Source organism: Acromyrmex echinatior, chromosome 17 (assembly GCF_024713525.1).
Source record: "Acromyrmex echinatior isolate Ae372 chromosome 17, ASM2471352v2, whole genome shotgun sequence".
Taxonomy (NCBI): domain Eukaryota; kingdom Metazoa; phylum Arthropoda; class Insecta; order Hymenoptera; family Formicidae; genus Acromyrmex; species Acromyrmex echinatior.
Window position 1 is genome coordinate 6,915,281 of NC_141868.1, and position 27,543 is coordinate 6,942,823.

Genomic DNA, 27,543 nt, shown 5'->3' on the forward strand with positions numbered 1-27,543 from the left:
TTTTTTTCTAATTCAAGTTTACAATTTCTAAGATATAATTTAGGATCTTTTTAGAGACTGCGATAATAAAAGAACTCAGAATGCATAATAAATTATCTGATGTCTTAATATCATGTAAGAATATTACGTAAGTATTAAAGAAATATAATAAAATTTGTATATTGGGAAGATGGCAATCTTAGACATTGAAAACATTTTATTCAGTCAGTAAGAAGCATTCTACATGATAATAATAATCATAGTATAATCCGTGATAATAATAATAATTAATAATCATAATAATTCATTCGTAATAACCACAATTTGTAAATGTACAAGGTAAACTTTCTCTCTCACGTTCTTTCTTTCTCTATCGCACCCTTTATTTCTCTCTTTCGCTCTCCGTTCTCGCAATTTCTTTCGTTCACACGTTGAGAATTGTCATTTTATATAGTTGTACATAAAATTACAGAAAAATTCACCAATATATAAATCAAACGTCGTTACTCTTCAAAGACTATGAATGTAGTCAATAAATCATCCCTATCATCATTCCGTCTCTGCTGCAAAGATACTTCTTGATACTTTTCTTTCTTTCTTTTTCTTTTTTTTTTCAGTTCGGCATTCGGCAGCGTTGTTGGATTTGAAGGACTACTCTTTTAAAGGTCCGCAGCGGCAACGCCCTCGCAATATTTCCCTAATATAGTATATTTGTACATTTGTAGGTCCTTTCCTCATAACCCTGGAAAACACGGGCAGAGATCCGATGGATCCCCTAAATGTATGAAACCAACGCTCAATCATCTAATCCTAATTTCACGTTCAATTATCTAATGTGCTGATGATGGAATATAGATAAATAAATTTAAACGTCAACTGTATTCCTGTATTATAGACAGTTCAAATTAACAAAACGGAATACAAATCTGTTCTAGATCCTCATCTATAATTCTTCTTCTGATAAATATTTATAAGATCAACTCCTTCAAAAATCAATGATCTTGAAATATGTCTAAGTAAGATTTCACAAGATTTTAATCGTCGTTCGTTATTTATTAAAAAGTTAACACAATTTGTCGGACACATCGTTTTTCGACATGTGGACTTTATAGCCACATTTATGTTTTAAATTAAATCTTCATCTACAATATAATAAAAATTTAAAAGATTAGACAGACCTTTACACAAGGTAGGCATTATATAACAAAACCATAACGTATATTGCTGCCAATAATAAAAATTCATCCATATTTTTTTTCACAATTCAATCTAATATCTAATTCCTGTGTTTTTGTCAATTAGAAGTTATTAATATAAGTAAAGGAGCAGTTTCACCACCCTCCTGCCCCAATCCCTCCATCAACGCTATATAGAAATATTTTACATTGTAGCTTCTCTTTGTTTTCATTTTAGTATCAGAAAACTATACTCTATTTTTGCATCTTTAACTTTTTAATAAACAACGAGCAGCGACTATCTTTGAATTAGTTAAGTCATGACCTCGATAACATATTTACCCTTTTTCTTCTATAATAGATTTCCGTCGCAGAATCGCAAGACGTTTATCATTCTCTATAAAATCACACCTGCGTCTGCCAGGGTTAATATAGATAGGTGAGAATATTTAAGGCGAATAAATCCACTATACATACATCCTTCAACAAAGTTTCGGTGGAAATATATCCCGTAAAAAAACGTCGGCGACCCTGTAAAGAATCGAGGCTCGTAACAACAACGGGGGCGCAGAGCGTGACCACCGCGGATTCGCTTTTTTTTTCCCGTTATTACTGTAAATCCATATTACTATTGATTTGAGGTAGTGTATTCAATGTAATCCTATTACCTTGCTGCTATATGTTGCGTGTGTGGATATGTTGTGTATGTCGTATGAATACTCCTTCGCACACCTACCGCACTTCCGACTGCGAGCCCGGAGTTGTTCTTTGTCGTTTAGAATACGTATATACGTATAAAAAAGTCCGGTGTATATGTCTCGTGGAGTATACGAGTGCAAAATGTTTGCAGGCCTATTGCAAAATATCATTATCGGCAGTAATCTGACAGGCGATTATGAAAGTGTATCGATCGGTATATATTATTTTTCCAAGCTCGTAGTTCGCGCCGGCCGTAGGTGTGCTTCCGAAATTATCGTCTATGCAATGGAGTATGAGGAAGCCGAATGTCGGACAAATTCCATCGAGACTTCTATATCTCGATTTTTCTTCCTTTCCTCTTCTCTCTCTCTCTCTCTCTCTCTCTCTCTCTCTCTCTCTCTCTCTCTCTCTCTCTCCCCACACGCGCACCCAAGAATTAATCCCGTATCGATAACGAGCGCACGTGTGTATGTATGTGTGTGTGTGTGTGCTCATCTTTCCAGAAAACGTTCGGATGTTCCGCAAAAAATCCGTCCGCAATTCGGCGTTTTTCAACTTCATTTTTTTTTTAAATACCAAATACGACAAGGCTGCTGACATTAGGCTTGCTAGCACTTTGTAAATAATGCCCAGCGATTGTGCTATTTTGTTTAAGTTTCTCTTTAACTATTACTTCATGAATAATCATTATCACATTTTTTCTTTTTTTTTTCTTTAATTAATCGTCTTCACAGATCGTCGAGGAGAGGGGGAGGCGTGCGACACATCGTCGGCGCCGCGCCAAGTTGACTCAATCTATGAACACTTCTGTAAAAAATATAATATCTATGGATGGTTGAGCCCTTGGCCAGCATACGCAAGCGAACCGAGTTAAGTTGCCTCTCTCGCAGGGGGGAAGGGCAAACTGGGAGGGTGGGATCACTTCTGCACGGAGTGAGCAATGTGGCTACATAGTAACGTATATATCTAACACATGTACTCTCTGCATAGAACAATATGTGTCGCTCAATTTCGCTACTCTCTAAAACTTTTAGAATGAATCCCACTGAAAAGTGAAATCTCACTCTTAGATCCAGTTTCACCAACGTGAGATCAACTTTAATTCAACGGTCCAATTTACCCTTTGCCTAATTCTAGAGTTTATAGAATTAAGAATAAATAGTAAGTTAAACCGAGAATGTGAAGTTAATCTTAGCTCTCTATTAGCGAAGCCTGGGCTTTTTCAAGACTGGCTCAATTTTCACTCTTTCAAGTGAGATTTAATATCAAAGAATTTAAAGAGTACGTTAAAGGAACATCTTTCACTGGGACGTCGTGAAGAAGTCCCGCGTCTAAAAACGTTAAAAAAATGTAACCTATTTAAGGGGCGAAGAATTACAATCGATAATGCGATTCTCAATCCCCCGATTTGATTGTACAAATATTCCTATTTATCAAGCTTGCAGAAGTGATATTCGCCCGAAGTCTTCGTTCGTTCGTTCCTTCGTTCTTTCTATCCGTTACTGTGTAATATGCCAAGCTCCCCCTCTCTCTCCCTCTGAGAAATGAAATAAACGGTCAATGGAAATCAAATCTGAGAACATGACGACAATTTTGAATTTTGACACGCTCGTGTTATCCTTATATTACTATCAATATAAGTTTAACGACTTAAAACCAACGCAAAAACAACAGATATACAATGCACAAGCACATTGTAATAATAAAAAGACAAATGAGACTTAACGTAAAAACATGACTCACATTCAAATGTTTGTAATAGCCTCAACAGTTTCACCAGGGGAAAAACACAAACGAAACATACATATAATATAGTAAAACTAGTAACTACTTCACTACTCTAAGACAGCGAGAAAATCCTAAGACATGCGATATCAACGAAATATCGTTTTTGCTTCTCTTTTTCCTCTTTTTTTCGCTTGTTTTTCCAAAGTGCTTTCCAAAATTTATTCTCAGAAGTTGCGCCGAGTGCGTGCAGTTTCTAAAGATTTTTTCCTCTTTTGTCTTTTTTTTTCTTTCTAAATCTCAAGTTTTGTAACTTCTGCGCGTTTTTGCTGTGAATGTCTTGTGATTTTTACGCTTTTTGTTAACAATTAATTCAATATCGTCTCTCCTGCTATGTTTTTTACTGATTTCCTCCTTCCTTCCATCGTTCCTATGTAGCCGGAGAATATTTCAAAATAAAGCAGAGAAATGTTCTGCTTTTCAACTTTTACGTGTAATTCACAATTTTCAATCCTGGAGCCGTTAAGTTCGCTACTCGATCCAACATTACAATACAATATTACGCTATTACGACACATAATTTCCATTAAGCTCGTATGTGCCATCGTTACTTTGACGTTGTTCCTCATCGCGTTCACACTCACGTGAAATACCGATTTTCTCGATGGATCTCGTCTCTTAACTCCACAGATCAAAATTGATCTTTCAGACAACAGTTAAAGATTAAAATCATTATTAACTAGAATTATCAATTACACGACCATTAGTATGTCTTATACAGTAATAAATTACCATCGTGCTATTTTTACTCCACCGTCGACACACGTTGTCATTTTTTTTTTATTACTAGATGTTACGATGTTATCTTTAGCTTAACTTAATAACGAGTATTAGTGGCATCTGCTTTTGTTTCGAAGAAGAAGTCGAGTAAATTTATTTTTCTTTTTTTTTACCTTTTACCTTAATCGTTAATGCTGTATGAAACTCCGAGATCTCATCCAAAGTCCCAGAGCCGTTTCTTCATCATGTTCTTAATGATGCCGTTTTTTCTTGAAACCTAAAATGTGAATTCTCGATTTTAGCATCCTGACACACAGTTTGCATGGAGCTAAAAACATCGCACAGAAAATCTCTTACTTTTTTTAGCCTTGCCCTTCCTCTGAGCTTTTCTCTTCTTGGCGGTCTTGGTGGATGACTCTCCAAAAGTAGTGATCTCGTCGCCGAGAGTGCCCAGGGTCGTCATCTGGCGACGTCTGTGCTTCTCTTGCTTGGTGACGGGCAAACGCGTCATGTAATTCTCCTCGTACTCGATCTTCCGCTTGTCCTCGCGCACCAGAATCGCTCGCTTCTCGCCCAGACCCTGACTGTCTTCCACAGGCGCATCCAGATATTCCTCCTTCAGTTCCCGCAGCACTGTATTCGACACGGCGCGTCTACGAGCTCTCTCGCCGGCCTTGCGGATCTTCTCCGCCATTGTTTCGTCGCCATCTGGAGAAATTAAAAGATTCGAGGATCAACGAGCAAACAAGAAAGGAAACAATTTAAGCAACCCATAAAATTGGATGCTTAAATTGTCACATATTCCCTGCTATCCCATGCTGGACTTTCAGACATTCAATTATTTTCACTAGAAAAAGAAATATAGTTCTAGAATAATTATTTATATTATACATGAATACATAATGATGCAATAATGGTGCCTCAAACTTTCTTCCTTTTAATCTTGTAATTTTTTTTAATCGTTAGTGAAGTACACGTTATTCAATAAATACAAATTATGAAAGCTTTCCAGCAAGGAACATAAACTGGATACAGTTCTTTCCAAAAACAAATTTAAGATTAGTTCAGAAATGAAATGAACCATGTAAAATTATATTGCCATCATATGGAAAATGTTAACAAATTAAATATCGTCTCTATGTGATATATAAAGCTAAAAATTTTCTCATGATCCAGAACTGACCATAATGCACCGCAGCGAGTTTTGGCGGTACATAAACGTTAGATTTCCTAGGCTGTTGCGTTGATTTGACATCGTCTTCATCCTCCTCCTGACCACTATCAGAGTCCTCGCTGTCGAGCTTGGCGACCAGTGCATCAGGATTTGCCCTGAAGTTACTGGGATCGTCACTGTTGATGGTGCCGGTCACCGCTGTCTTGACGAGTTTATCTATTTGGTACTTAAGCTTGTGGTCTATTGGTCGGATTTTCTCTAGGACAGTCCTAATCTCGATCATACGGTCGATCGATGGGTCACCCTCAATGCGTTCGCCAGAACATTTTCTCAGGACGACGTAGGTCAGGTTGATGAGATACGAGAGCAGCATGTGATACTTCATCTCCAGGAAGCTGAGGCCTTTGTCCGTCGACATCTCGCCATTCTTCACTCGCATCAGCATATTGTCCACAACCTGGTTCACCTGGAGGACGTTGGCATTCATCTCTCCCAGCAGGCGAAACGCCTGTGGGAGGTCCCTCTGCTCCATCTCGTCGATAGCCTACAAAAGAAAACAGATTATTAGAAAATAATTAAAGACATTTTTTAACAAGAAACACAAACGACACGATATAATGCAAGATGCTTTCCATTTAGTGACACACAGATATCGTTCTATCTTTCTTGACATTCAACGAGTAATAAAGGCAGAACAATACTAGCGTCAACTTGTGTTATCAAGCATGGAAAGCATTCATATGTGAATCATTATATCCTTGTCAATGTTAGACGAGTCCATATAACAGACTTTCAGAGGAAATCTTAAAGACATCCATAGGGCATTCTAAGAATATTCCTATGTTTCTTGAACATCTTAAGAATGCATTTTATATTCTCTGAATATCCAAGGACATCTCCAAAAAACACAGACCTTCAAGATCTAACAGATATTCAGAAGATTCTCTAAATCTCCTCTGAATATCCTATGGATGTTCCCAGGATGCCCATACGTAAATGAAAGACATTCAAGTATGGGTCTCTATATCATCTAAACATCCTAAGAAGAAGTTCCTGTGTCTTTTGAACAATTTTATAAGTACATCCTTCAAACATCCTAAGGACATTCTTATGAATTTCCTAGGGACGTTGCCAGGACGACTATCGAATAAAATATACTTTGTGACAAGATAAAATAATTCTTGATGGAAACCAAGACCACCCTAAAAAAAATAGCAATAATTTCCGAATCTTACGATCATCGTCGAGACTCCCGATGCGATCGCGAAAGAATCAGAGCGCGTCACGTCGTTTATTTACGTGTCACGAACACTTTCCCGCGCGATGGCGAGGTTAAGCGAAGGCACGAAACCGCCGGGACGTTCTCCTGGCGAAACGCCCACGCGAGCGGCGAGTCTCGCGCGGAACGCGGCGGTCCCGTGCGGGCAATGCGTACGTCCCGGCGATCGCGACTCGCGAGCTTTCATTCAAAAAGAAAGGAAGGGAAACGGTGGCCGCGCGGCGTGTCCCGTGCGTGGAAACGCGCTCGGCGGGCGATTTCGACGGTAATTACGTCGCGAAACTCGCCCCGGGCCGCTGCGGTGACCCGGGAAAAATGTCCGCCCGGGACCGAAGGCACGGGGGAAAAAAGCGCAATAATCTGCTGCCATCTTTCCTATTTACTAATGGATGACAGCGGAGGGAAAAAAAAAACAATCAAAAATTCCCGACGGCGACACGGGCAGAAAAACGCGGCGGATATCGCGCGGCCCGGCCGCATCGCGCGGCGATAACGCGCGGACGACACGCCACTCACCTGCACCATCCTTCCGCGTGAAAAATCAGCCGGACAGACGCATATCCAAACAACGTAACTTGTAATTAAACGAGTCCCCACGTGGGACGATATTTTCCTTTTCGGGGGGGTATATTTTTTCGGCACAGGAAAAGTCTGGTCAGCCGAGCGACTGTCGCGAGTGTCCCTAGGATGCGCGACGATGGATCTTCGATAAGTTTTTTTCACTCGATCGTTGCCGCAGGATTTTTCCGCGCCCGCGACACGGCGAACATCGACGTTCGTCGCGCGAGAGAATTGTGTTCCGAGTCTCAACGAGGCGGCACTTCCGGTTGTATGACGAGAGGTAGAAGCGGCGCCATCTTCGAAACGCGATCGCGCGTCCTTGGGACGAAAATATGATTGTCAATTTGATGGCCACGGATCGACTGAAACTTTGTGATTTGCGATGGACACGACGAGGCTGTGGAAATCGTTATCTCTGTGCTTGTGTCGTCGCATTCGGATCACTTCCTGTCCGGGGATGTTTTTTTCTTTTTTCTTTTCTCTTTTTTGCCTTTTTCTTTCGCCCGGTGCTGAACGACGCGTCATCTCGTCATTCTCGTCGAGATGGCGCAGATGTTGTAATGTTGGCATTTCTGTTGGTCTCACTTCTACCAACTGCATTTTATTAAGCAACTGGCAGTGAGAAACTTGAATTGTCATTGGTGAATTCGTGACTTTTTTATCGCTTTGGCTCGATTGGCTCGATACGCATAAAATTCATTTTTCCTTTTTCACTCATTTTTTCTTTTTAAGGACAAGAAAAATGGAAAGAGATAGAGTTTTATGTTTAATTTCTGAAAATTTCAAAAATTTGTATGCATTTGAGTGAACTTGCTCATTTTTGTGATTTTCATCTTACTTAAAAATCTATAATTAACTTCATTATTAAAATGTAAATTACAAAATAAGCAAATTTATTAAGTATTGAAATTATAAATATTATAACTGAATAAAATTAGGTCTGTTCAACTTGCTTACATTTTTTACACTAGTATCTTCGTTTTCTCTCTTTTCAGCGCCAAATATATATCTATCTCATTTTACGTGTAAGCAAGTCGAACAGACCAATTACAAATATTCTAATAAATTTACTCGCTTTTGTAAATATCACCTCGTTTCCTAAGGAAACTTTCTGTGGGTCAATTGTAGATTTTGAAATGAGATAAAAATTAGAAAAGTGAGCAAAGGTTACTAGGTATTGAATACCAATTAAATTATAAATATTCTAGTAAATTTGCTCACTTTTATACTTTTTACTTTATTTCAAAATATACAATATAATCGACCCTTAGGGCTGCGTTCGGATTCCCACCCGAGTGCTCCTCGGGTGTCATATCATCCTTGTTTAACGTTCGGTAAACAACAAGAATAATATAACATTCGGGGAGCACCCAGGTGAGAATTCGAACGCAGCCCTGAGAATCGATTGTGTATTTTGAAATGAAGTAAAAATTACAAAAGCAAATTCACTAGATATTGACCAATTAAATTATAAATATTTTAGTAAATTTGCACATTTTTGTAATGTTCACATCATTTCGAGATATACAATTGATCCTTTATTCGCAAATTTTTGAAATTTCCAAAAATTTTTGCACTTAAAATAAGATATATATTGGGTTATCTAAAAAGTATCCGCGGTACTTTGTCAATAGATATATGACCATCAACACACATCTAGTGACAAAAAACTGCGAATACTTTTTAGATGACCCAATATATACATACACATACATACATATATATATATATATATATATATATAGGGTCATCTAAAAAGTATCCGCGGTTTTTTGTCACTAGATGTGTGTTGATGATCATATATCTAGTGACAAAGTACCGCGGATACTTTTTAGATGTCCCAATATATATAGTGAATATAAAAAGTATTTGTACGAGAAAATTTTTTATAAAAAAAAAGCATTATTTGTAGAAAATAAAATAAACATTAATTAGCAATTTTAGACAATGAATATATTCTGTTCTAACATAAATGAGCAAGTATTGCTTTACATGTATTTCTGATATTAGAAGCCAAATTTCTTGACTGTATCACCGACGATGTACTATTAAAGCCCGATATCCTTACGGGAATTTGCGTTCTTGTAAATATTGAAGTAATTAAGAATTAAAAACTGATAATATTGTATTAATTTTATGATTTATTAGTTTAGTAGTCGTATTTATACATTTAGAACTCAATAATACTCAATTTTTTTTTAAAGTTGTGATTTCAGTGTTATCGTCTAAGTTTGATTATCAATAGAGATGATACCTGTAGAGAAAAAATTGTAATATATAGGATATTATAGCTTTATAAGTATGCATATTTATTTATGGAACATTTATGTAATAAAAAATCATAAATTTAATAATGTATGAGCCAAATGTTTATGTTAACAATAGCAAATTTATATCAATTGTCGATAATGTCAGCGTTCTTTAATTACTTGCAAGCTCTTGGGGCCCTTTTTATACTACCGAAAATTTACCCAGTTGACGGTCTTTAACAGTATCTTATCGGTGACATACAAATACTTTTTAAACATCCAAACAATACAATTTTTAATTTTTGCTTATTTTTCAAATGGTATATTTTCTATAATTAATACACATCTTTTTGATATATGTAATTTTAAGAAACATACAGTCTATTTTATTCTTTATAAATAAATTGTTAATTACCCAGCAAGAAATGACTGCAACTGCATTCAGCGGATTCAACAGTTAAGTGAGCGCTCACTGTTATTGGTGTATTCTTTTAGATCATCCAATCAGCATTTTAGATTTGAAAGAATACAATATCAATAGTAGCGAATAGAGAGCCTCACAAGAAAAGAGTGGCAAATCACATCACGTAAATGCTCATGTCCAATCAGGATGGGGGTCACGTGACCAGTTTTCTCTAATCTCTTTCATGCCTATGAAGCTTTGATGCCCATGTCCAATCAGAGGAGACGGGTCTCATGATGCAATTTGCTACTCTTTCCTGAGGCTCTCCAGTAGCGAGCGCTCACTCAACTATCGAGTCCGTTAAACGCGATCAATGATCGTCAATTAAATGTCGAATTGAATCGACATCAAATTAATGTTGAAATTATTGTATCTCTATTGATTCGACATCAACTGATTTCTCGTTGGATAATCTAAATTGGGTCATCTAAAAACCGCGGATACTTTTTAGATGACCCAATATTTACTTACTTTTTAAAAATAAAGCTTTTTAAAAAATATTTTCTCTGTACGAATATTTTTTGCACTCACTGTATATATACTCAAAAGTTAAAAAAAAAGAAAGCGAGAGTGTTGAGTGCAAAAAGTGCAAGTAACCCCTGGTGAAAATTTTTTTTAAGATTTTTTATATAATTTTTCAGAATTTCTATATAATTTCAATTTAACTATCTCACATTTTTTTTATTGGAACATTTCTCAAAAAATCTACATTTTTCAAAATTTTTCATATATGTTAATTATACACAGTGCGATAAATATGTTCCCGGACAGGGCCTGAAAATTATAATTGAAACAACAATATGCATATTTTTTGATTTTATTATTCAAAATATTCTCCTCTGGTTTCAATACTTGTTACAGCGATTCAATAGTGATTCAAATGCATGTTCTAGCTCAGTTTGCGGAATTGCCTCTAGTGCCTGTGTAGAAGCTGATTGGATGGTCGGAATGTTATCAAAAAAGCGTCCTTTCAATTTCAATTTCAATTTTGGGAATAATGAGAAGTCGCAGGGAGCCAAATCAGGTGAATACGGTGGATGGTTTAACACAGAACACGATTTCGAGCCAAACATTGACGGGCAATCAATGAAGTGTGACTCGGTGCATTATCATGCAACAAAGACCAATTTTCTGGATCACGATATTCGAGGCGAATACGATGAATTCTGCCCAACAATCGCTTTAAAACTTCGAGATAATATGCACCAGTAATTGTTTGGCCAGTTGGAACAAACTCTTTGTGGATAATACCTTTGCTATCAAAGAATGTGATGAGCATTGTCTTGATTTTTGATGGAACTTTTCGTACTTTTTTTGCTTGTGGTGAATTTTTTGACTTCCATTCCGCACTTTGACGCTTAGTTTCTGAATCATATTGAAAGCACCATGTTTCATCACCCATAACAATTGATTTTAGGAAGTTTGGATTATTTTCTGCGGCTGCAACTCTGGAATAATTGATTCTCGCTGATTTTTCGCTTCTTAATGTGTGTGGAACAAACTTGGCACAAACCTTCGTTTTACCCAAATCTTCATGTAATATGGTTCGAATCATTTCTCTACTGATATTTAAAGCCTCCTCCATCATTTTTAGTGATGCATTGCGATCGTTTGCAACAAATCACATACTTTTTCGATCATTTCGGGTGTTCGAACCAAAATTGGCCGTCCTGATTTTTTGTCATCTTTAAGGGTCTCTCTCTGCCTTCCAAAAAACGCTTATGCCACTCAAAAACAGCTGTACGACCTAGATATTGACTGCCGTAAACTTGTCGCATCGATCGAAATGTTTCTGATGCACTTTTACCAAGTTTTGCATTAAATTTAATCACTGCTCTTTGTTCCATATTAAAATTTCTACCTCGACCAAAATCTTGTTTAACATGAACTATCTTCGTTATATGATAGAGGTCTGTCGCGTCCCTAGCGAAAATTTTTCTTATAATTTTCATACGAATTGGAACATTTTTCAGAAATATTCCGAAATATTCGGAAAGTTTACATCTGATCTCAGAATTTTTCATACAAGTGAATTCTGAAATTTTCTGAAATTTCTCATAATTTTTAAAAAATATTTTAAAATTTTTTTCAATTTTATAACATATTTCATTAGAAATTATTGGGTCATCTAAAAAGTATCCGCGGTACTTTGTCACTAGATATATGACCATCAACACACATCTAGTGACAAAAAACCGCGGATACTTTTTAGATGACCCAATAATTTCTTTGATCAAACCGCGTTTTTCTAGAGACTTTTTTTTAATAGATGTTGGCAGCTTCGGCGCGTCGCAGCTAACTTCAGCGCGCGGGCGCGCACGCGGCAGCAACTTCACTGTGGATAGATCGCCGATGTGGGGGTGTGGGGCTGACATTGCTGACAGTGTGACAGTGGAGTTGGTGCCGTTGGTGGTGACGGCTAAAATCGAAGGCGAGACATTACGAAGAACACCGTAGCACGCATCCTTGCCAGAAAAGTCGTAGTAATCGCGTAGAATGGTAGGTGCGATAGGAGCTAATTCGCTCGCAATCCATTTCTCGAGGAATCTACGTGGCCGGGCATGACATGACACGGTCTCGCCAAGGCTCTCGTCTTTTCTGCGCGTTTACTCGCAAACGAATCTCACAAACGCTCTCAAAACAAGATTGACAGCTCGTAACGTCGACTACCTGCTGCAATCGATGCTCTTCATGCGTTCCTTTCCCGCAATTTTTACGTGCACATATAAATCCGATGATTCATCCCATTGTAGATGTTTACAATAGCGCGATGTTGTAGGATCTTTATGGATTCGTTGTAAACTTGACCGTAAAAATGATAATTTTGCATCATTGTTATTTACACCATTTGCAAAGAACTTTAATAGGCCTGTTCTTTTTAACTAAATTTCTTGTACGATTCATCTTTCTGCCTTTTCTCTTCACATTGGAAAAAATAAGAAAAAAGGTGAACCTGCAAAAAATTTAACTAAAAAGGTCAGGCCTTTATTATCATATATTGATTGCATGAGCGTTTATTTAATACTTTTTTTATTATTGTCATATTGATGACAGTTTTTCTCAAGAATAAATTTTTCCATTTTTCACAAATCCCTGATTCAGTCGAATTTAATATATTGCAATGTTATTACCTGTTATCTTTGTGCTAATTGATAACATCTTTCAATATAGGGAAGATTACAGAGGAATGGTGCCGTGCTAGTGGTAATATGCCTCCTGATAGAGACGAATGGCTTCTACGTGCCTGGAGTTGCTCCAGTAGAGTTCAAGAAGGGCCAAAAGATAGATGTTAAAGCGGTCAAGATGACCAGCACTCATACACAATTACCATATGAATACTACTCCCTTCCATTTTGCTTACCCAAGAATGGAACCTTCATTTATAAATCTGAGAATTTGGGAGAGGTGTTACGTGGTGACAGGTAAGACATTCCAAAAGAAACACATTTAATTTTGAAAAAAAAAGTATCAGTGTTATCATAATTTTATATTCTTTAATATAATTATGTATAATATGTATCATATATTTAGGAAAAAGTTGATGATTACTACTCTGATTTTAATCCTTTGTTGACACACCTCTTTTTTCGCTTTTTGACACTGGATGGCTCACACCCAGAGCAATATTAAACAACTGACATTCTTACTTAAAAAATCCAATCAATGTGAAAAAAATTATGGGTCAATTTCAAGGTCTGTAGAATACATTCAAATAGTTTTTGATTGAAATTTCATTACAGTTTTGATGAAAAAAATTCTTGAGTTCAATGAATAGAGAAAAAATGAGTAAAATCTTCGAAAAATTGTAACTTTTAAAACATTCAATATTAAAAATTTACAGAATTGTTATTCAAATATGATACTTTGAAAAAAAAATTAGTTTGTAAGTTGATTTTGGATAAAGGATATTTATTTTGCATATTGAATGTAGGCTATTTTAGGAATTGAAAAAACAGAGATTTTTTTTGTAAACATTGTATTTTTGTTCTATAGAATAAAAGAAAATTGAGTTTCAGAGAGTTAAAACAATTTTGTGGTTCACACCCAATATGTCAATGAAGAATTAAATATACTTTTAAAGAAATATTTTCTGAAAAATTAAAAGCTTTGAATTAAAAAGATTAGAAAATCTAGAAGAGCCAGTACATTTGATGGGCGGAATAAAGACACAATTCTATTTAGGCTCTTTTTCCGGCGATTAGCTTTTTTATTGATTGTAATATTGATTGTAATAGAGAAGTATTGTAACATGTATTATAACTTCTTAAAGACATTACATAAATTCATTTAATATTGTACCTATTATATAATAAAAAAGGAGCAAGTTATTTTAATTTTTATTTATATCAAGATTTTATAATTAGGCTTTTATTCTGCCTATCTTCTCATTTATTAGTTCTTGAATGTATTTACGATAATTAATACAATAAATAATTGTGTCATAGATGTTTTAATCTGGATCTTTTTCAGTATACTTATTGTACGTATATAAGAAACTAAGGCAATTACTAAATGAGGATTTATAAATTTTCCATATATAGTCAACATTATTAAAAAAATGAAGTTCATTGAAATATGAAATGTTTGATAATTAAAATTCATGGAAGTTAAAAATAGAATTAAAGATAAAAAACTAATATGTAACTTTGTATAAATTAAACTAAAAAAATGAAACTGAATCTACAACCAGTTCATAGTCGGTTTTTATTATTTAAAACTGCCTTAAGTCTCTGTAATGATTGAGACTCATGACATCTTAAGATTGTACCGTAAAACGGTACAATCGGTGATTGTTCATAAAAATTTTATGGGATGTTTAATTATAACAGATGTTTGCGTCGTAATTTGATATGTTATATTTTTGAAAATATTCGTACGAAAATGTACGAAAATAATATGTGTTATGTACATTATAGATTTTCTTAGTACTTTCGTATACAATATTTTTCAACAATACAGGCTCTTGTGTTTCTGTTTTCATTTCCCGACTGATTATCACAAATTTTAATAATTATCTTTGTTTTCCAGGATAGTGAATACTCCATACGAAGTTGTAATGGCAGAAGATATCACTTGCAGACTGCTGTGCCACGACCCATCCAAGTTGATGACTTGGGACGAAGCCAATTCCCAGCACGTTATCCAGATGGTTCAGCATGAATATTTCGTGCACTTGTTAGAATCGTATTATTATACATAAAGCTGGGATCACACAATACTTGATTTCTTGAATGCTAAACATGCACACATGCTGCTGTAGCTATATACTTACTATATACTTACTTTGAGTGCGTCTGAGAAGACGCTATTTTACGCTCATTTTACGTGTAAAAAACGATAAAGCCAAGATGATAAAAGTAGCGCTAATAGCGTTTCTCCGAATAAACCTAGAATAATAAACATAAAAATAATATAAATAACATTAACATAAATAATATAATAATGAACACAAATCATATATATCAGCATATCATGTTTAATTCATAAACATATTCCAGCATACATCAGAGTAGCAGCTTATATGCTCATCATTCAAGAAATCGAGTATCGATGTGATCCCAGATTAACAAGAAAATGCGTCGTCTACATTTTGGATTTTCTAGGCTGATAGATAATTTACCAGCGGCTACTAGAAAGAAACACAAAGAAACGAATAACGTGGTCGTTTATCAAGGGTATCGCCTAGGCGGAATTATGAACGATCAAGTGTACATCAACAACTATCTTAAGCTAAAATTAAGCTATCACAAACATGGCGAGTTAGTATCTATTCCGTACATTTGCAAGAGAGTTCACAGAACTGAGGAAACCCCACAGAAATGATGAAATGATCATCTTGTTTACAGAAACGAATTTAGAGTAGTCGGATTCGAGGTGGAAGCTCGATCTATCGACATATCTCAATTGACATTCGATGGAAATACTTGTATTTTACCGAGCGAGGCGAGTCCGCAGTTTGTTAATCCGAAGGGCACAAGTCTCCTCTTCCTGTACTCGGTGGAGTGGAAACAGTCAGATGTCAGCTGGGCGAGTAGATGGGACGTGTATCTCGGTATGAGCGACGTAGAAATCCACTGGTTCTCGATTATCAATTCTCTTATTGTCGTCTTCTTCTTATCTGGTGAGAATGCAATAATTATGATTGTGAGCTTTTGAAAAAAAGACAAAATAAAAATTTCTTGGGATGTTTCACTTGATCTGTATAAAAATGCATTGTTATTCATCGATTGAGGTCATCAAATATATAAATAATAAAATAAAATATACAGGGTGTCCCAAAATAATCCAAATATTTCAGGTAGAGCGGACTAAACTGAGTCGAAAAGTCCTCTACATTTTGAAATTTTCGCAATAGTTAACAAGATATTAATTACTAAAAATTGTGCTTATAAAATATTTGGCGATTATTTTGGGACATCCTATATAAATATATAATTAAAAAAAATATAATATAAAAAATATAGTGTAAAAATATAAATATATAAGTATATAATAATTTTAAAAAATTAATAATTTTGCTGTACTTTACAGAATTTAAGATGTTAATTTCTGGATATATATTCCTTGCAGGAATTCTTACGATGATCATGGTAAGGACGCTCAGAAGGGATATAGCCCGTTACAACGCAGGCGAGAGTGACAGTCTGGCAGGTTTGGACGAAACCATCGAGGAGACAGGTTGGAAGCTGGTCCATGGAGATGTATTTCGACCACCAAGCAACTCGCGCTTATTCGCCTCCGTAATCGGCAGTGGCATCCAGATATTTTTCATGGCTCTGATTACGATATGTAGGAATACATTGAATCCTATCAATGCAACGTATAGCGAGTGTATGTTTGTTTACACCCGTCTGTATTTCTGCAGTCTTTGCGATGCTGGGAATGTTGTCGCCGGCGAGTCGAGGAGCCTTGGGCACTTGTGCGATATTTTTGTACGTGTTCTCCGGTTTAATCGCCGGCTACTTCTCGGCCCGATTGTACAAAACTATGCGGGGTCGAGAGTGGAGAAAAGCAGCTTTACTGGTAAAAAACATAGACTGTATCTAATAAAACATGACTTATCCCCATTTCTATCAATGTAGATTAATTCTAATCTTTCTTTAGTTCTAGAGATTAAAATTAAATTTTAACGTTGGTAGAAACGGGAATTAGTCATATAGCATGAATGTATTTTTCTGCGCAATTAACTTTTATATTTTTTTCTAATTTATTAAATGAAACTTATTAACGAAAGTATATCCTAGTTTCTAACGTACAAATATTGATCGCAGACAGCGACGTTCTATCCAGGTATAGTCTTCACAACGTGTTTCTTCCTAAATTTCTTCATATGGGGGAAACATAGCTCCGGTGCGGTCCCCTTCACCACGATGGTAGCCTTGCTATGCCTCTGGTTCGGCATTTCGCTGCCTCTCGTCTATCTTGGTTACTTCTTTGGCTATCGCAAGCAGCCCTTTACCCATCCAGTTAGAACGAATCAAATTCCCAGACAAGTTCCTGATCAACTATGGTATATGAATCCAATATTGTGGTAAGTTTGGGAAAATAATTTAATCGATTTTTCTATTTCTTCTACTTTATTATTAATATGGAAATAGTCACTGGGGTGTTTTTATATTTATGCACTCCACTGTTTGCGACTTTAACGTAGATTGTAAGTTCATCTCGTTTTATGATTAATCACGAAAACTCTGGTCGCTCTTACCGTCTAGATATATTTATACATTTATATATTAGCATTTTTTAAAATTAATATAATATACAATTAACAGAATAATTTTCTATTATTAAATATTAATAAAGGAAATATTGCTTGTAGCACTCTAATGGCTGGAATCTTACCATTCGGCGCGGTATTCATAGAACTTTTCTTCATCCTAACTGCGCTCTGGGAAAATCAGTTTTACTATCTTTTCGGATTTTTATTCCTCGTTTTCTGTATCCTTGTAATTTCGTGCTCGCAGATATCAATAGTTATGGTCTACTTCCAGTTATGTGGCGAAGTAAGTATAACGAGAAAATTAATTACAAAAAAATCTCATTGATTTAATATTCAATGCGATATTTGGTCTTTTTTCTTAAGAATTATTTTTAATTTAAACTTCGAACTCAATTTTTCTATCCTCTACATTTAGTTTAGACTTAAATATATCTTTTTCGTTTTCTTGATTCATAAAATTTCTGTTCCTTTATATGTGATATATATATTTTTATTTTTTATGCTTTGACGTTTTAATTCCAGGACTACAGGTGGTGGTGGCGCAGCTTTATCGTGAGTGGTGGATCCGCAGTCTACGTACTGGCGTATTCCGTTTTTTATTTCGTTACCAAACTGAAAATCACCGAGTTAGTGCCGACCCTCATGTATTTCGGTTACACCGCGTTGATGGTCCTCACATTCTGGCTACTGACCGGCACGATCGGTTTCTTCGCCGCGTATGCTTTCATCAGGAAGATATATGCGGCCGTCAAGATAGACTAGTCAAAATTATCATTAGTAGAGTAATGCGAGCGAATAAATTTAGATTTTTAATTTAACCGAGCGAGAAAGAGGGGGAGAGATAGAGAGCGAGCGAGAGAAAGAGTGAGAGAGAATTGATATTTCATATTGTGTAGAAACGATAAGTGAAATGAACATCTCAATGGATGCATCTCATCTTCCATGAAATTTCGAAACTGCGAACGTTGCACAGAATTTTGTGATTAACGTGTACGAATATTTAATGTATTGACATTAAGATTTCTATTTATCTATTCTTTTGCATTCGTTATAATAAGTATAAGCTCCATGTTCGTCGCCTAGGATTTAAAAAATCATCGCGAATATCAAAATTAAAAATAACAGGAAAAAATGAATATTGAAAGCACATTTTCAAGACAGCATATTTTGTTTTCCTCTTATTTTTTATTCACTTTCCTTTAAATTAAATATTGCAGCAAAAAGAAGACTAAACATTTTTATTTTAAGAAAAAACTGGTATTATTTTTGCTATTTTTTTTAATGGAAGAAATAAGTTTTTTGTACTCGTAAATGTATACAAAACGCGCATGAGAAAGGCACGAATATAGAGTACCAGTGTAAAAATCTATTTTATTTATATGATTTTTAGATTTCTTCCGTAAGTACTTATAATTTCACATACACGCGCACGCGCGCGCACACACACACACACCACACACACACGCACGCGCGCGCGCGAGAAAATAATTGATCTGTTCCACGAATGTTGGCTATATCAATAATGATCCTTGTTGAAGGACAAGGAACTCTGTAAAAATATTCAAGTAATGTGATATTAGTAACAGTCAATGTGCGAAAGTATTATATAGCCGATAAAATGAGCCAGTCTAAAGTGTTATCGTTTTCTTTAATGTAAGAACACAACATATAGTATCGCAAGTATCTCAATCGATCATTATTATAATAACAAGCGCAGTAAATGAATAATAATATAGTTTGTAATATTTACATTCAGTACAAGTATATATTTTCATTTTTCAATTTTTGGATGCGTTATCGCAAACTTCCGCGCGCCCAGTTCCGCTGAGACTCGACTTGTCATTTCTTTTATAACACATTTACGTTGATACTTATATATAAAGTCCTTTAGTAAATGTATCTCGAGTTCTCCATAATAGAAATTTATGTACATCGAGATATTGACATCGTTACAATTTACAATATATCACAAAGTGTTTTATACTATTACTGTTGTAAATAATACGTGATGGCGTGTACGAAAGGTGTACAGATATGTCCTAAATTCGATAATTACACCCTCCATGGATCTGCATTGTATATAGAATTATTATACGTTCGTTCACGTTCGAACGTATTGTAATAGAGTTAGTCAAGGCATCTTCTCAAGCGTGAGTATGCATGCCGCCTCGGCCTGAGTTTTATAATCAAATATATCAGTATGCATAGGAAACTACATGTATAAATAACACACACAGTAGATTCGACGGGCATGTAGCATTTGGAGATGGAATAATTGCTGGGAGTGAAAGTACCCTGAAACAGAAATAATTCATAGATATATTATATCCCAAAAAAAAGGGATAATTAACTCATTGAGAGAAAGCCATATGATAATATAAAGAATTCCAATTAAGCATATTATGCCCTTATCTGCTGAAGATCCCAGTCTAATACCAGAATCACCAAATAGTTATCAAAAGAATTCCATGCCCGGAGTCAGATAATAAAAAGTTTGAGGAATATCATTTATCATCAATATTATTTTTGGCAAACAATAAATAATACTCCTTAAATTAGCGATATTTTTGTATACATCATTTTTATTTCTTCGTTTTATAGTTGAACTTATAATGTTCCCAAAAGTGAAGAATGATTGTTAATGAGTTAACAAAATCTAAAAATTAAGATTTACCATCAGGAGAGATGGGTTGACTTTATTGCGCCAGCTGAAAGACGAGATCGTGAATTCCAGAATGTCATCCCGATGTATCCTCCTACAGCCGTGATGTGTGTGACCGGCGACGATCAGTCGCGGATTCAATATATCTAGAAGCTACAAAAATCGAATTTCATCTTAATGTCAAACATGTGGCTGTGCCATTCAAGTTACCAAATGTACCTGCTCTGACGCTTCTTTCGACAAGCATTCCCAACGTTCCCGGAACTTGATGGCCTTCAACTCATCGGGAGCCTGATCCAATTCGTTGCAGATCTCATCTGATTCTCGATACATCGGATAATGCTGGAGAAGAGACGATACTTCTATTAATCTTTCAAACGCAATTTTTTCTTCGATGACCAACTTTAAAAGTTGGTCTTGCGATTCTTCAAAATTTCTAGTTCCTATGCTTTGTGAAAATATTTTATTTACAAATTCGGAAGACTGACTTGCAGTAATATGGGCCTGCTGTATCTGGAAATCGCGCTGGCATTGTAACAATCGTTACCAATTCTTCTCGCACATTTCAGATCCTCTGCAAGATAATACACATGTAAACTTGATAATTAATCAGTTACGAAATGACATGCTACACTCAGAGAAACAGACATTAGTCCATATTAATTCAGATCTCGCTTTTATCGATAAACTTGTGTATTTATTTCTGAGATTCTATAATATATATAATAGATTATATAGTAGATTATATGCCAAATTTATCATTAAAAAAGTGAGGTATGAATATGAACCGTAGTGGTAACAACTTAGTTTTATATGTAGAATTTATATGCATAGTTGAAACTATTTTATCATTATTGCAACTATATATAAAAAAATATCATATTAATTCTACATATAAAACATTACATTAATTCTATATAAAAAAAACTTGTATTGTTGTCACCTTTGTTACTATCATTATGCTTTTCTCCGAGTGCAATATAAAAACGAACAGGTGATAGCTCACTAGCTATTTTATTCACTGCGATCTCGGTTGGTCGACACAAGAAACAGCCGTCTCCTTCTAATGCCATGCTGTTGATCAGCACGAAGTGATTGTCTCTTAGACTCAGCCGTCGCACGTTCGGGCTTTTCATGCCGTTAATGAAACGCTGATTGCGATACGGCGTAATTGCTGAAAGTGTATTCCAGGGGTTCAGCCAGAAATGTATTATCAAAATATATGTTTACATTTAATTTAAATACGAAGGAGGAATTATACTGGATTTGTTGTTGTCCGAGACTGATCCTTTGAAGATATATTCTTTGCCGTACCATAATGAAATCCCATATCATGGTTTCCAGCGACGACATAGATACGCGTGTCTTTAGGCACGTAGAATAGGGAATGAAATCTCTTTATGTAGTACTCGAACTCTGCGGAGCCGCACCATTTGCCCTCGTCGAAAACATCTCCTGAATATTATTAGATAATGAAACAGCGAGTCTTTAAGCTGTATCAGAGTAGGTATCGAGATTAGATTCGAATTTAATCAATCAAAAGAAAGAAAATCAAATTTAGTGAAAATCTAGTTTAGTGAACTTTGCTTTAATTAGTCAAATTCCAATCCAATTTCAATCTCTAGTTTGATAGGTTTTAGAAAACTGTGAAGACACAGAAAAAGTCATGAACAATAACTACTTTCAGCAATTGTTATAAAATTTAATTGCTGAAAATTCAAAATTCAATTGTAAATTTAAATTATTATACAATTCTTTAACATGATTGGTCCTTAGTTCCTCAATGGATCTAAATTAATCATATTAAAGAATGTTTACAACAATTACAAAGCTACTTTCTCTATTAACACAATCAATAATATATTAAAACATTACTCACCTAATACGAAAACTACATCCATTTGGTGTAATGTCATTATTGTTTGGAATGCTCTGTACATCTGCCATTCTCTGGAGTAACATTATCAGTTTTTTTTTCAATAGACATCCAAATGCATTATATAAAAAAAATCTTCAATATTCAATACGTAAGGCCTGTTCTCTTTAGAACTTTTTACATACACAACTTATCTTTTCTCTTTTTCTCCAATGTGAAGAGAAAAGGAGGAAAGATGAATCATGTAAGAAATTCAGCTAAAAAGAATAGACCTATAGTTAAAATTACAGGTTTGGAGGCACAAACCTTCGAAGTTTATCAAACCAGTGGCCTTGTTTGGAGCCTAATAAATGGGTATCCGCTATAAACATAGCTTTGACAGGTTTGTCTGCTGTATCTCCATGTAAAGAGGAATCTTCCTTTCGAGGGTCCAGAGTGGGCCATTCGCACTAAAAAACAAAACGACTATCAGAGTTTCTATTAAGGACAGAGACTCTATGTTCCTAAGCAAGATATTTTGTTTGACAAAAGTTTTTATCATAAAAACTTACCTGTATAAGCACTACGTAATATATGAGATATTCGCAGAAAAATAATACAAACACTAAAGCTAAACCCACATTGAGAAGGGCCCTGAGATGCAACATCCTTGAAACTTGAAACTTCAAAATTCATGCAAAAATTTTTAAAGTACGAATCTTTATTTTATAGTTCCGACAATGTCATTTTTTTGGCTGCCTGTGCACTACCTAAACCATGTATGTAATTGACATAAAACTATTGTATTACTGACGGAGCTCAAGGCTCCTGATTAATCAGCCAAGAACTCTGCGTTAACGATGGCGACACAAAATCAGACGGCGGCTGGCGAAACGGTAGCCACACACTTAAGCACAAGCCCATGTCCGTGTGCTCGCTTGCGGCGCACCGAGAGTGAACGAGACAGCAAGCTCCTTCTCACACTTGTTTCAAACGACCGAAAATGCTTTCTCGGCAATCTCGGCCGCTCGGCGGCCCTAGACATTAATAAGGGGCGGAGGGCATTCTAAATAACATAAATTTTAATAAATTGTAGTAATAATGTATTCCTCCCATTAATCCAGAATAATATAAATCATGTTAAAACGTAACAGTTTACGAGATATTTAATTGTTTACGATTTTTCATGCGCGTTATATAGTATACCTCTCCTTCATAAACTCGAATAGCAAGAATAGTTCAGTAAAAGTAGAATTTTACCGGAAAAAAATTATAAATCAGCATTTCTCTTCACGAAAGTCTCGAAAGACCATCAGAAAAGAAATGCGTATGTTTGAGATCCGAGACTTGTGAAGAAGTATGCGAAAAAAAATCGAATAGTTGCCAAAAGCACGTTTTTCGCTTATAAAACGAAAGATATCGATTGTATGGTAAAAAAATGTATTCGAAATACCTACAAAATGAGACATGGAACATTAAAATCGATTTATTAGTTCAGTAGAAAAAAAAATTAAAAAACACCAAAAAAAGTCTTTTTTCACTCGCTCTATGTTCATTGAGATTTAAACGCAAAGCTTGAAAATTCTCGTAAAATGTAGCCCTCGTAATGACGAACAAATCTAGCCCTGAACAAACCTGAAAATGTTCATTAATTTTTGCAAAAAGCTATTTATTCACTAAAAAGCTGTCTGCGGAAAACTTAATTTCTTTGAGCAGTCGCACAGCATTTTACAGGGATTTTGCTTCTTCAAGAGTTGCACTATCACGTACACTTAACAAAATGATTTGTTTGCAGTTAAACTATTATAAAACGACTTTAAAAAGTATCTTTTTCCATATAAAAAAATGAAAATAATTTCATTAATATGCATCATATCAAATAGCCGTGTGAAGCATTCGAAATCTGACATTTTTCTATTTAAAAAAAAAAATTACCCTCCGATTATTAGGAGCCGAGATAACAATTTTTTCAAAAAATCACTGTGGCTCAAGTTTTTAAGATTAAGAGTTCCGTCTGGCATCAATTTGTCAAAGAAGATTGAATTTGCTGTTAAAAAAATCTCGAATTGTAATTTTTAGTTTAAAAAATTTTTTCTTTCTTGAATTTTTATTTTTTCGATTTGATACTAAAAAATTACTTTTATTATGGAATGCATGTCTGATTAACAAATTGAAGTCACATTAGTTATGTTTCTTTATTTAACATGCCGTAAAAAGTATCCAATTGGACAATTAAATGTACGGAATTATCAGTACAAAATTGTTTTTATGAATTTAATTGCAAATGCAAATAAAATGACATATGTAAACAAATAATTAATAAGTAATTTGCCAAATGTTAGTTAACTATTAAATATATAACACTAACTTTCACAAATATAAAAGTAAATTAGTGTTACATGAAAAATATTTTGCAACTATATTCAACAGTTACACTAACATTTGGCAAATTATTTATTATTTGTTTACATATGTCATACTTGTATCTGCAAGTATATAGAGTATTTGGAAAATAATGATAAATCTTTTACATGGGGACAGAATGGATTAAACTAAGAAGAAAAGTTCTCTATCATTTAGCAATAATTAACAAGATATTAATTGATAAAAGTTGCCGAAAATTGGTCTTTAATAATTTTTTACTCGAATACTATCAACTTTACAGAAAAACTACAAGAGACAATTATTAATTTTCTTTTCATAGAGCTCTAATTTTTTAAGAATTTTTTAAGAATTTTTTAATACTGTATTTTATATTGTATATTATTGTATATTTCTTATATTGTATATATAAAAATAAAAAAATGTAGTATTAAAAAGTTGATAAAAAATTCTAAAAAAATTCGTAGAGTTTTATGAGAAGAAAATAAACAATTTTTGTTTTTTGTAGTTTTTCTGAAAAGTTGATAGTATTGGGTGGATCCATATAGTCGTTCGGTTTTTGTTAGTAGTGCAAATTTTTTCCGAATATCTCCGGTTCTGGTTGCCTAATCGGGCAATCCAAATATGTTTTGGAAAGGTGACAGTCCGCTCTTTTTATCTGTCAAATTTGGTTTCATTGGCATTAGTTTTGTTTGTGCTACAAGCCTGTGAACATGTCGGAGAATAAAGTGCATTTTCGGCATATTTTATTTTATTACTTCAAGAAAGGCAAGCGAGCTGCGGAGGCCCACCGAGGTTGAAAAGATATGCGGCGTATACGGGGACGATGCCTTAACAGAACGTACTACTCAGAAATGGTTTGCCAAATTTCGTTCCGGAGATACGAGTCTTGAAGATGGACCTCGCAGCGGTCGGCCCACCGAGGTTGATTCGAATGATATCAAGGCACTGGTTGAGCAAGACCGGACGCTAAAGGTGCGAGAGATTGCGGAGACACTTAAAATAGGTTATGGAACCGTTCAAAGGCATTTGCAACAGCTTGATTACGTGTCCCGCCTCGATGTTTGGGTGCCGCACAAGCTGACCAAGGAGAACCTGGCCAACCGCATGTCCATCTGTAATTCACTTCTGAAGCGGCACGAAAGCGACCCGTTTCTCAAACGAATAGTGACTGGCGACGAAAAGTGGATCATCTACGACAACATAGTGCGCAAGAGATCATGGGGAACCACTGGCAAGCCGCCGAAATGCCACCCCGAAGGCCGGCCTGCATCCGAAGATTTTGTTATCCATATGGTGGGATCATCGTGGTGTGCTGTTTTACGAGCTGCTTCCTCAGGAAAAACGATCGATTCGAAAGTCTACTGCACGCAGCTAACGAAATTGAATCAAGCATTGTGACAGAAACGTCCAGAACTGGTCAATCGCAAAGGTGTCATATTCCACCATGACAACACCAGACTCCACACCGCAAAAATCACTCAGCAAAAATTAGTGCAACTTGGCTGGGATGTTTTGCCCCACCCACCGTATTCACCAGACCTTGCGCCATCCGACTACCACTTGTTCCGGTCCCTGCAAAACTCCCTCAACGGAAAATCGTTCGCTGATCAGACAGCTGTGAAAACGAACCTCGACCGGTTTTTCGCCTCTAAGCCCCAGACCTTCTATGAGAGCGGAATAATGAAATTGTTGAAAAGATGGCAAGAGGTCATCAACAAAAACGGAGAATATATCATTGATTAAAATTCATTCTTTGTATGAAAAAAATTTGTTTCATTTTAGCCTTCAAAAACCGAACGACTATATGGATCCACCCAATATTTGAATAAAAAATTATTGAAGATCAATTTTCGATAATTTTTAGCAATTAATATCTTGTTAACTATTAAAATTGCAAAATGATAGAATACTTTTCTTCTCCATTCTGCCCCTATGCGAAAGAAATTTATCATTTTCCAAATACTCTATATATAAGCAGATAGGCAGCCTATAAAAATCTATAGTAACGTAAATTGTAGATTAATATTAGAACTACAATTAATTCAAGAAATAATTATTTTGAAATAAAAATCTCAAAAAAGAAGCCGTAAATAATCAATACGCATAAAAGATCACATTAGTAAAATGCCATGCTATTGTTTAAATTTGCATGACTTAAAATATATACAGTCAAATAAAATGTTAAATAGCAAACAACACATTCAAATATACATATATTTATGTGATAATACGTTCAAATTTAAGAAAAATGAGGAAATAGATGTAATTAAATGCTAAAATGTACCTCAGAAACGTTTCAAAATACTTGAAAATAAAAATGCGTTTTAATAAAATATAATAAATATATGTTTAAACGGTGTTTTTTTTGTTTTAAACGCATTTTTTTGTTTTTCTAAAGCTGTTTAAAACATATATAAAACATTAAAAACATGTTTTAAACAAAAAAAACTGAATGTTTTATTTTTTTATCAACCCTGCTTCCCTCTGCCCGGTGCACTGCCTCGCTCGCGTTCTTCAACTTTCCAATGGTTTTAAACGAACTTTTTCGACATCAAAAAATTCCAGAGTTTTTCAACAACAAAAATTCAGTTCTTCCTTGACAAATTGGTGCCAGACCGAACTCTTAATCTTAAAAACTAGAGCCATAATGATTTATGGAAAAAAATTATTATTTCGGCTCCTAATAATCGGAAGGTAATCTTTTTTTTTTAAATTCGTAGACAAATGTCAGATTTCGAATGCTTCACACGGCTATTTGATATGATGCATATTAACGAAATTATTTTCGTTTTTTTTATACGGAAAAAGATACCCACTTTTTAAAATCGTTTTATAAT

The 27,543-nt window shown here is 35.0% G+C and overlaps 3 protein-coding genes and 1 pseudogene across 9 annotated transcripts; 2 read left to right on the forward strand and 2 right to left on the reverse strand.

Annotated features, from left to right (window-relative positions):
• Window positions 1–178: 178 nt before the first annotated feature.
• LOC105146090 (neuroguidin) lies at window positions 179–7,624 on the reverse strand. Of its 2 annotated transcripts, none has more exons than XM_011056142.2 (4): window positions 7,328–7,624; window positions 5,542–6,076; window positions 4,716–5,066; window positions 179–4,635 (listed from the first exon to the last, which is right to left on the reverse strand). In XM_011056142.2, exons 1-4 carry the CDS (start codon window positions 7,334–7,336, stop codon window positions 4,610–4,612), a joined length of 921 nt encoding a protein of 306 aa, XP_011054444.1. In that variant the 5' UTR covers window positions 7,337–7,624; the 3' UTR covers window positions 179–4,609. The 2 variants fall into 2 exon arrangements, with proteins under 2 accessions (XP_011054444.1, XP_011054446.1); XM_011056144.2 differs by lacking the exon at window positions 7,328–7,624 and adding an exon at window positions 6,768–7,163.
• Window positions 7,625–12,426: 4,802 nt separating this feature from the next.
• TM9SF4 (transmembrane 9 superfamily protein member 4) lies at window positions 12,427–20,366 on the forward strand. The gene is made up of 10 exons (XM_011056141.2): window positions 12,427–12,583; window positions 13,256–13,506; window positions 15,113–15,259; window positions 15,688–15,843; window positions 15,931–16,205; window positions 16,655–16,873; window positions 16,950–17,107; window positions 17,356–17,615; window positions 17,904–18,087; window positions 18,327–20,366. Exons 1-10 carry the CDS (start codon window positions 12,581–12,583, stop codon window positions 18,564–18,566), a joined length of 1,893 nt encoding a protein of 630 aa, XP_011054443.1. The 5' UTR covers window positions 12,427–12,580; the 3' UTR covers window positions 18,567–20,366.
• On the reverse strand, window positions 19,156–25,667 carry PGAP5 (Per1-like protein PGAP5). Of its 6 annotated transcripts, none has more exons than XM_011056139.2 (9): window positions 25,549–25,667; window positions 22,649–22,791; window positions 22,346–22,416; window positions 21,781–21,921; window positions 21,410–21,640; window positions 20,955–21,040; window positions 20,686–20,808; window positions 20,479–20,619; window positions 19,156–20,099 (listed from the first exon to the last, which is right to left on the reverse strand). In XM_011056139.2, the coding sequence occupies exons 2-9, from the start codon at window positions 22,711–22,713 to the stop codon at window positions 19,932–19,934; spliced, it is 1,026 nt and encodes a 341-aa protein (XP_011054441.1). In that variant the 5' UTR covers window positions 22,714–22,791; window positions 25,549–25,667; the 3' UTR covers window positions 19,156–19,931. The 6 variants fall into 6 exon arrangements, 5 of the variants coding, with proteins under 5 accessions (XP_011054441.1, XP_087271098.1, XP_011054439.1 ...); XM_087414972.1 differs by having other exon boundaries at window positions 25,462–25,575; XM_011056137.2 differs by lacking the exon at window positions 25,549–25,667 and adding an exon at window positions 22,894–23,328.
• LOC147906947 (histone-lysine N-methyltransferase SETMAR pseudogene) lies at window positions 25,328–26,449 on the forward strand (annotated as a pseudogene).
• The last annotated feature ends 1,094 nt before the right edge of the window (window positions 26,450–27,543 follow it).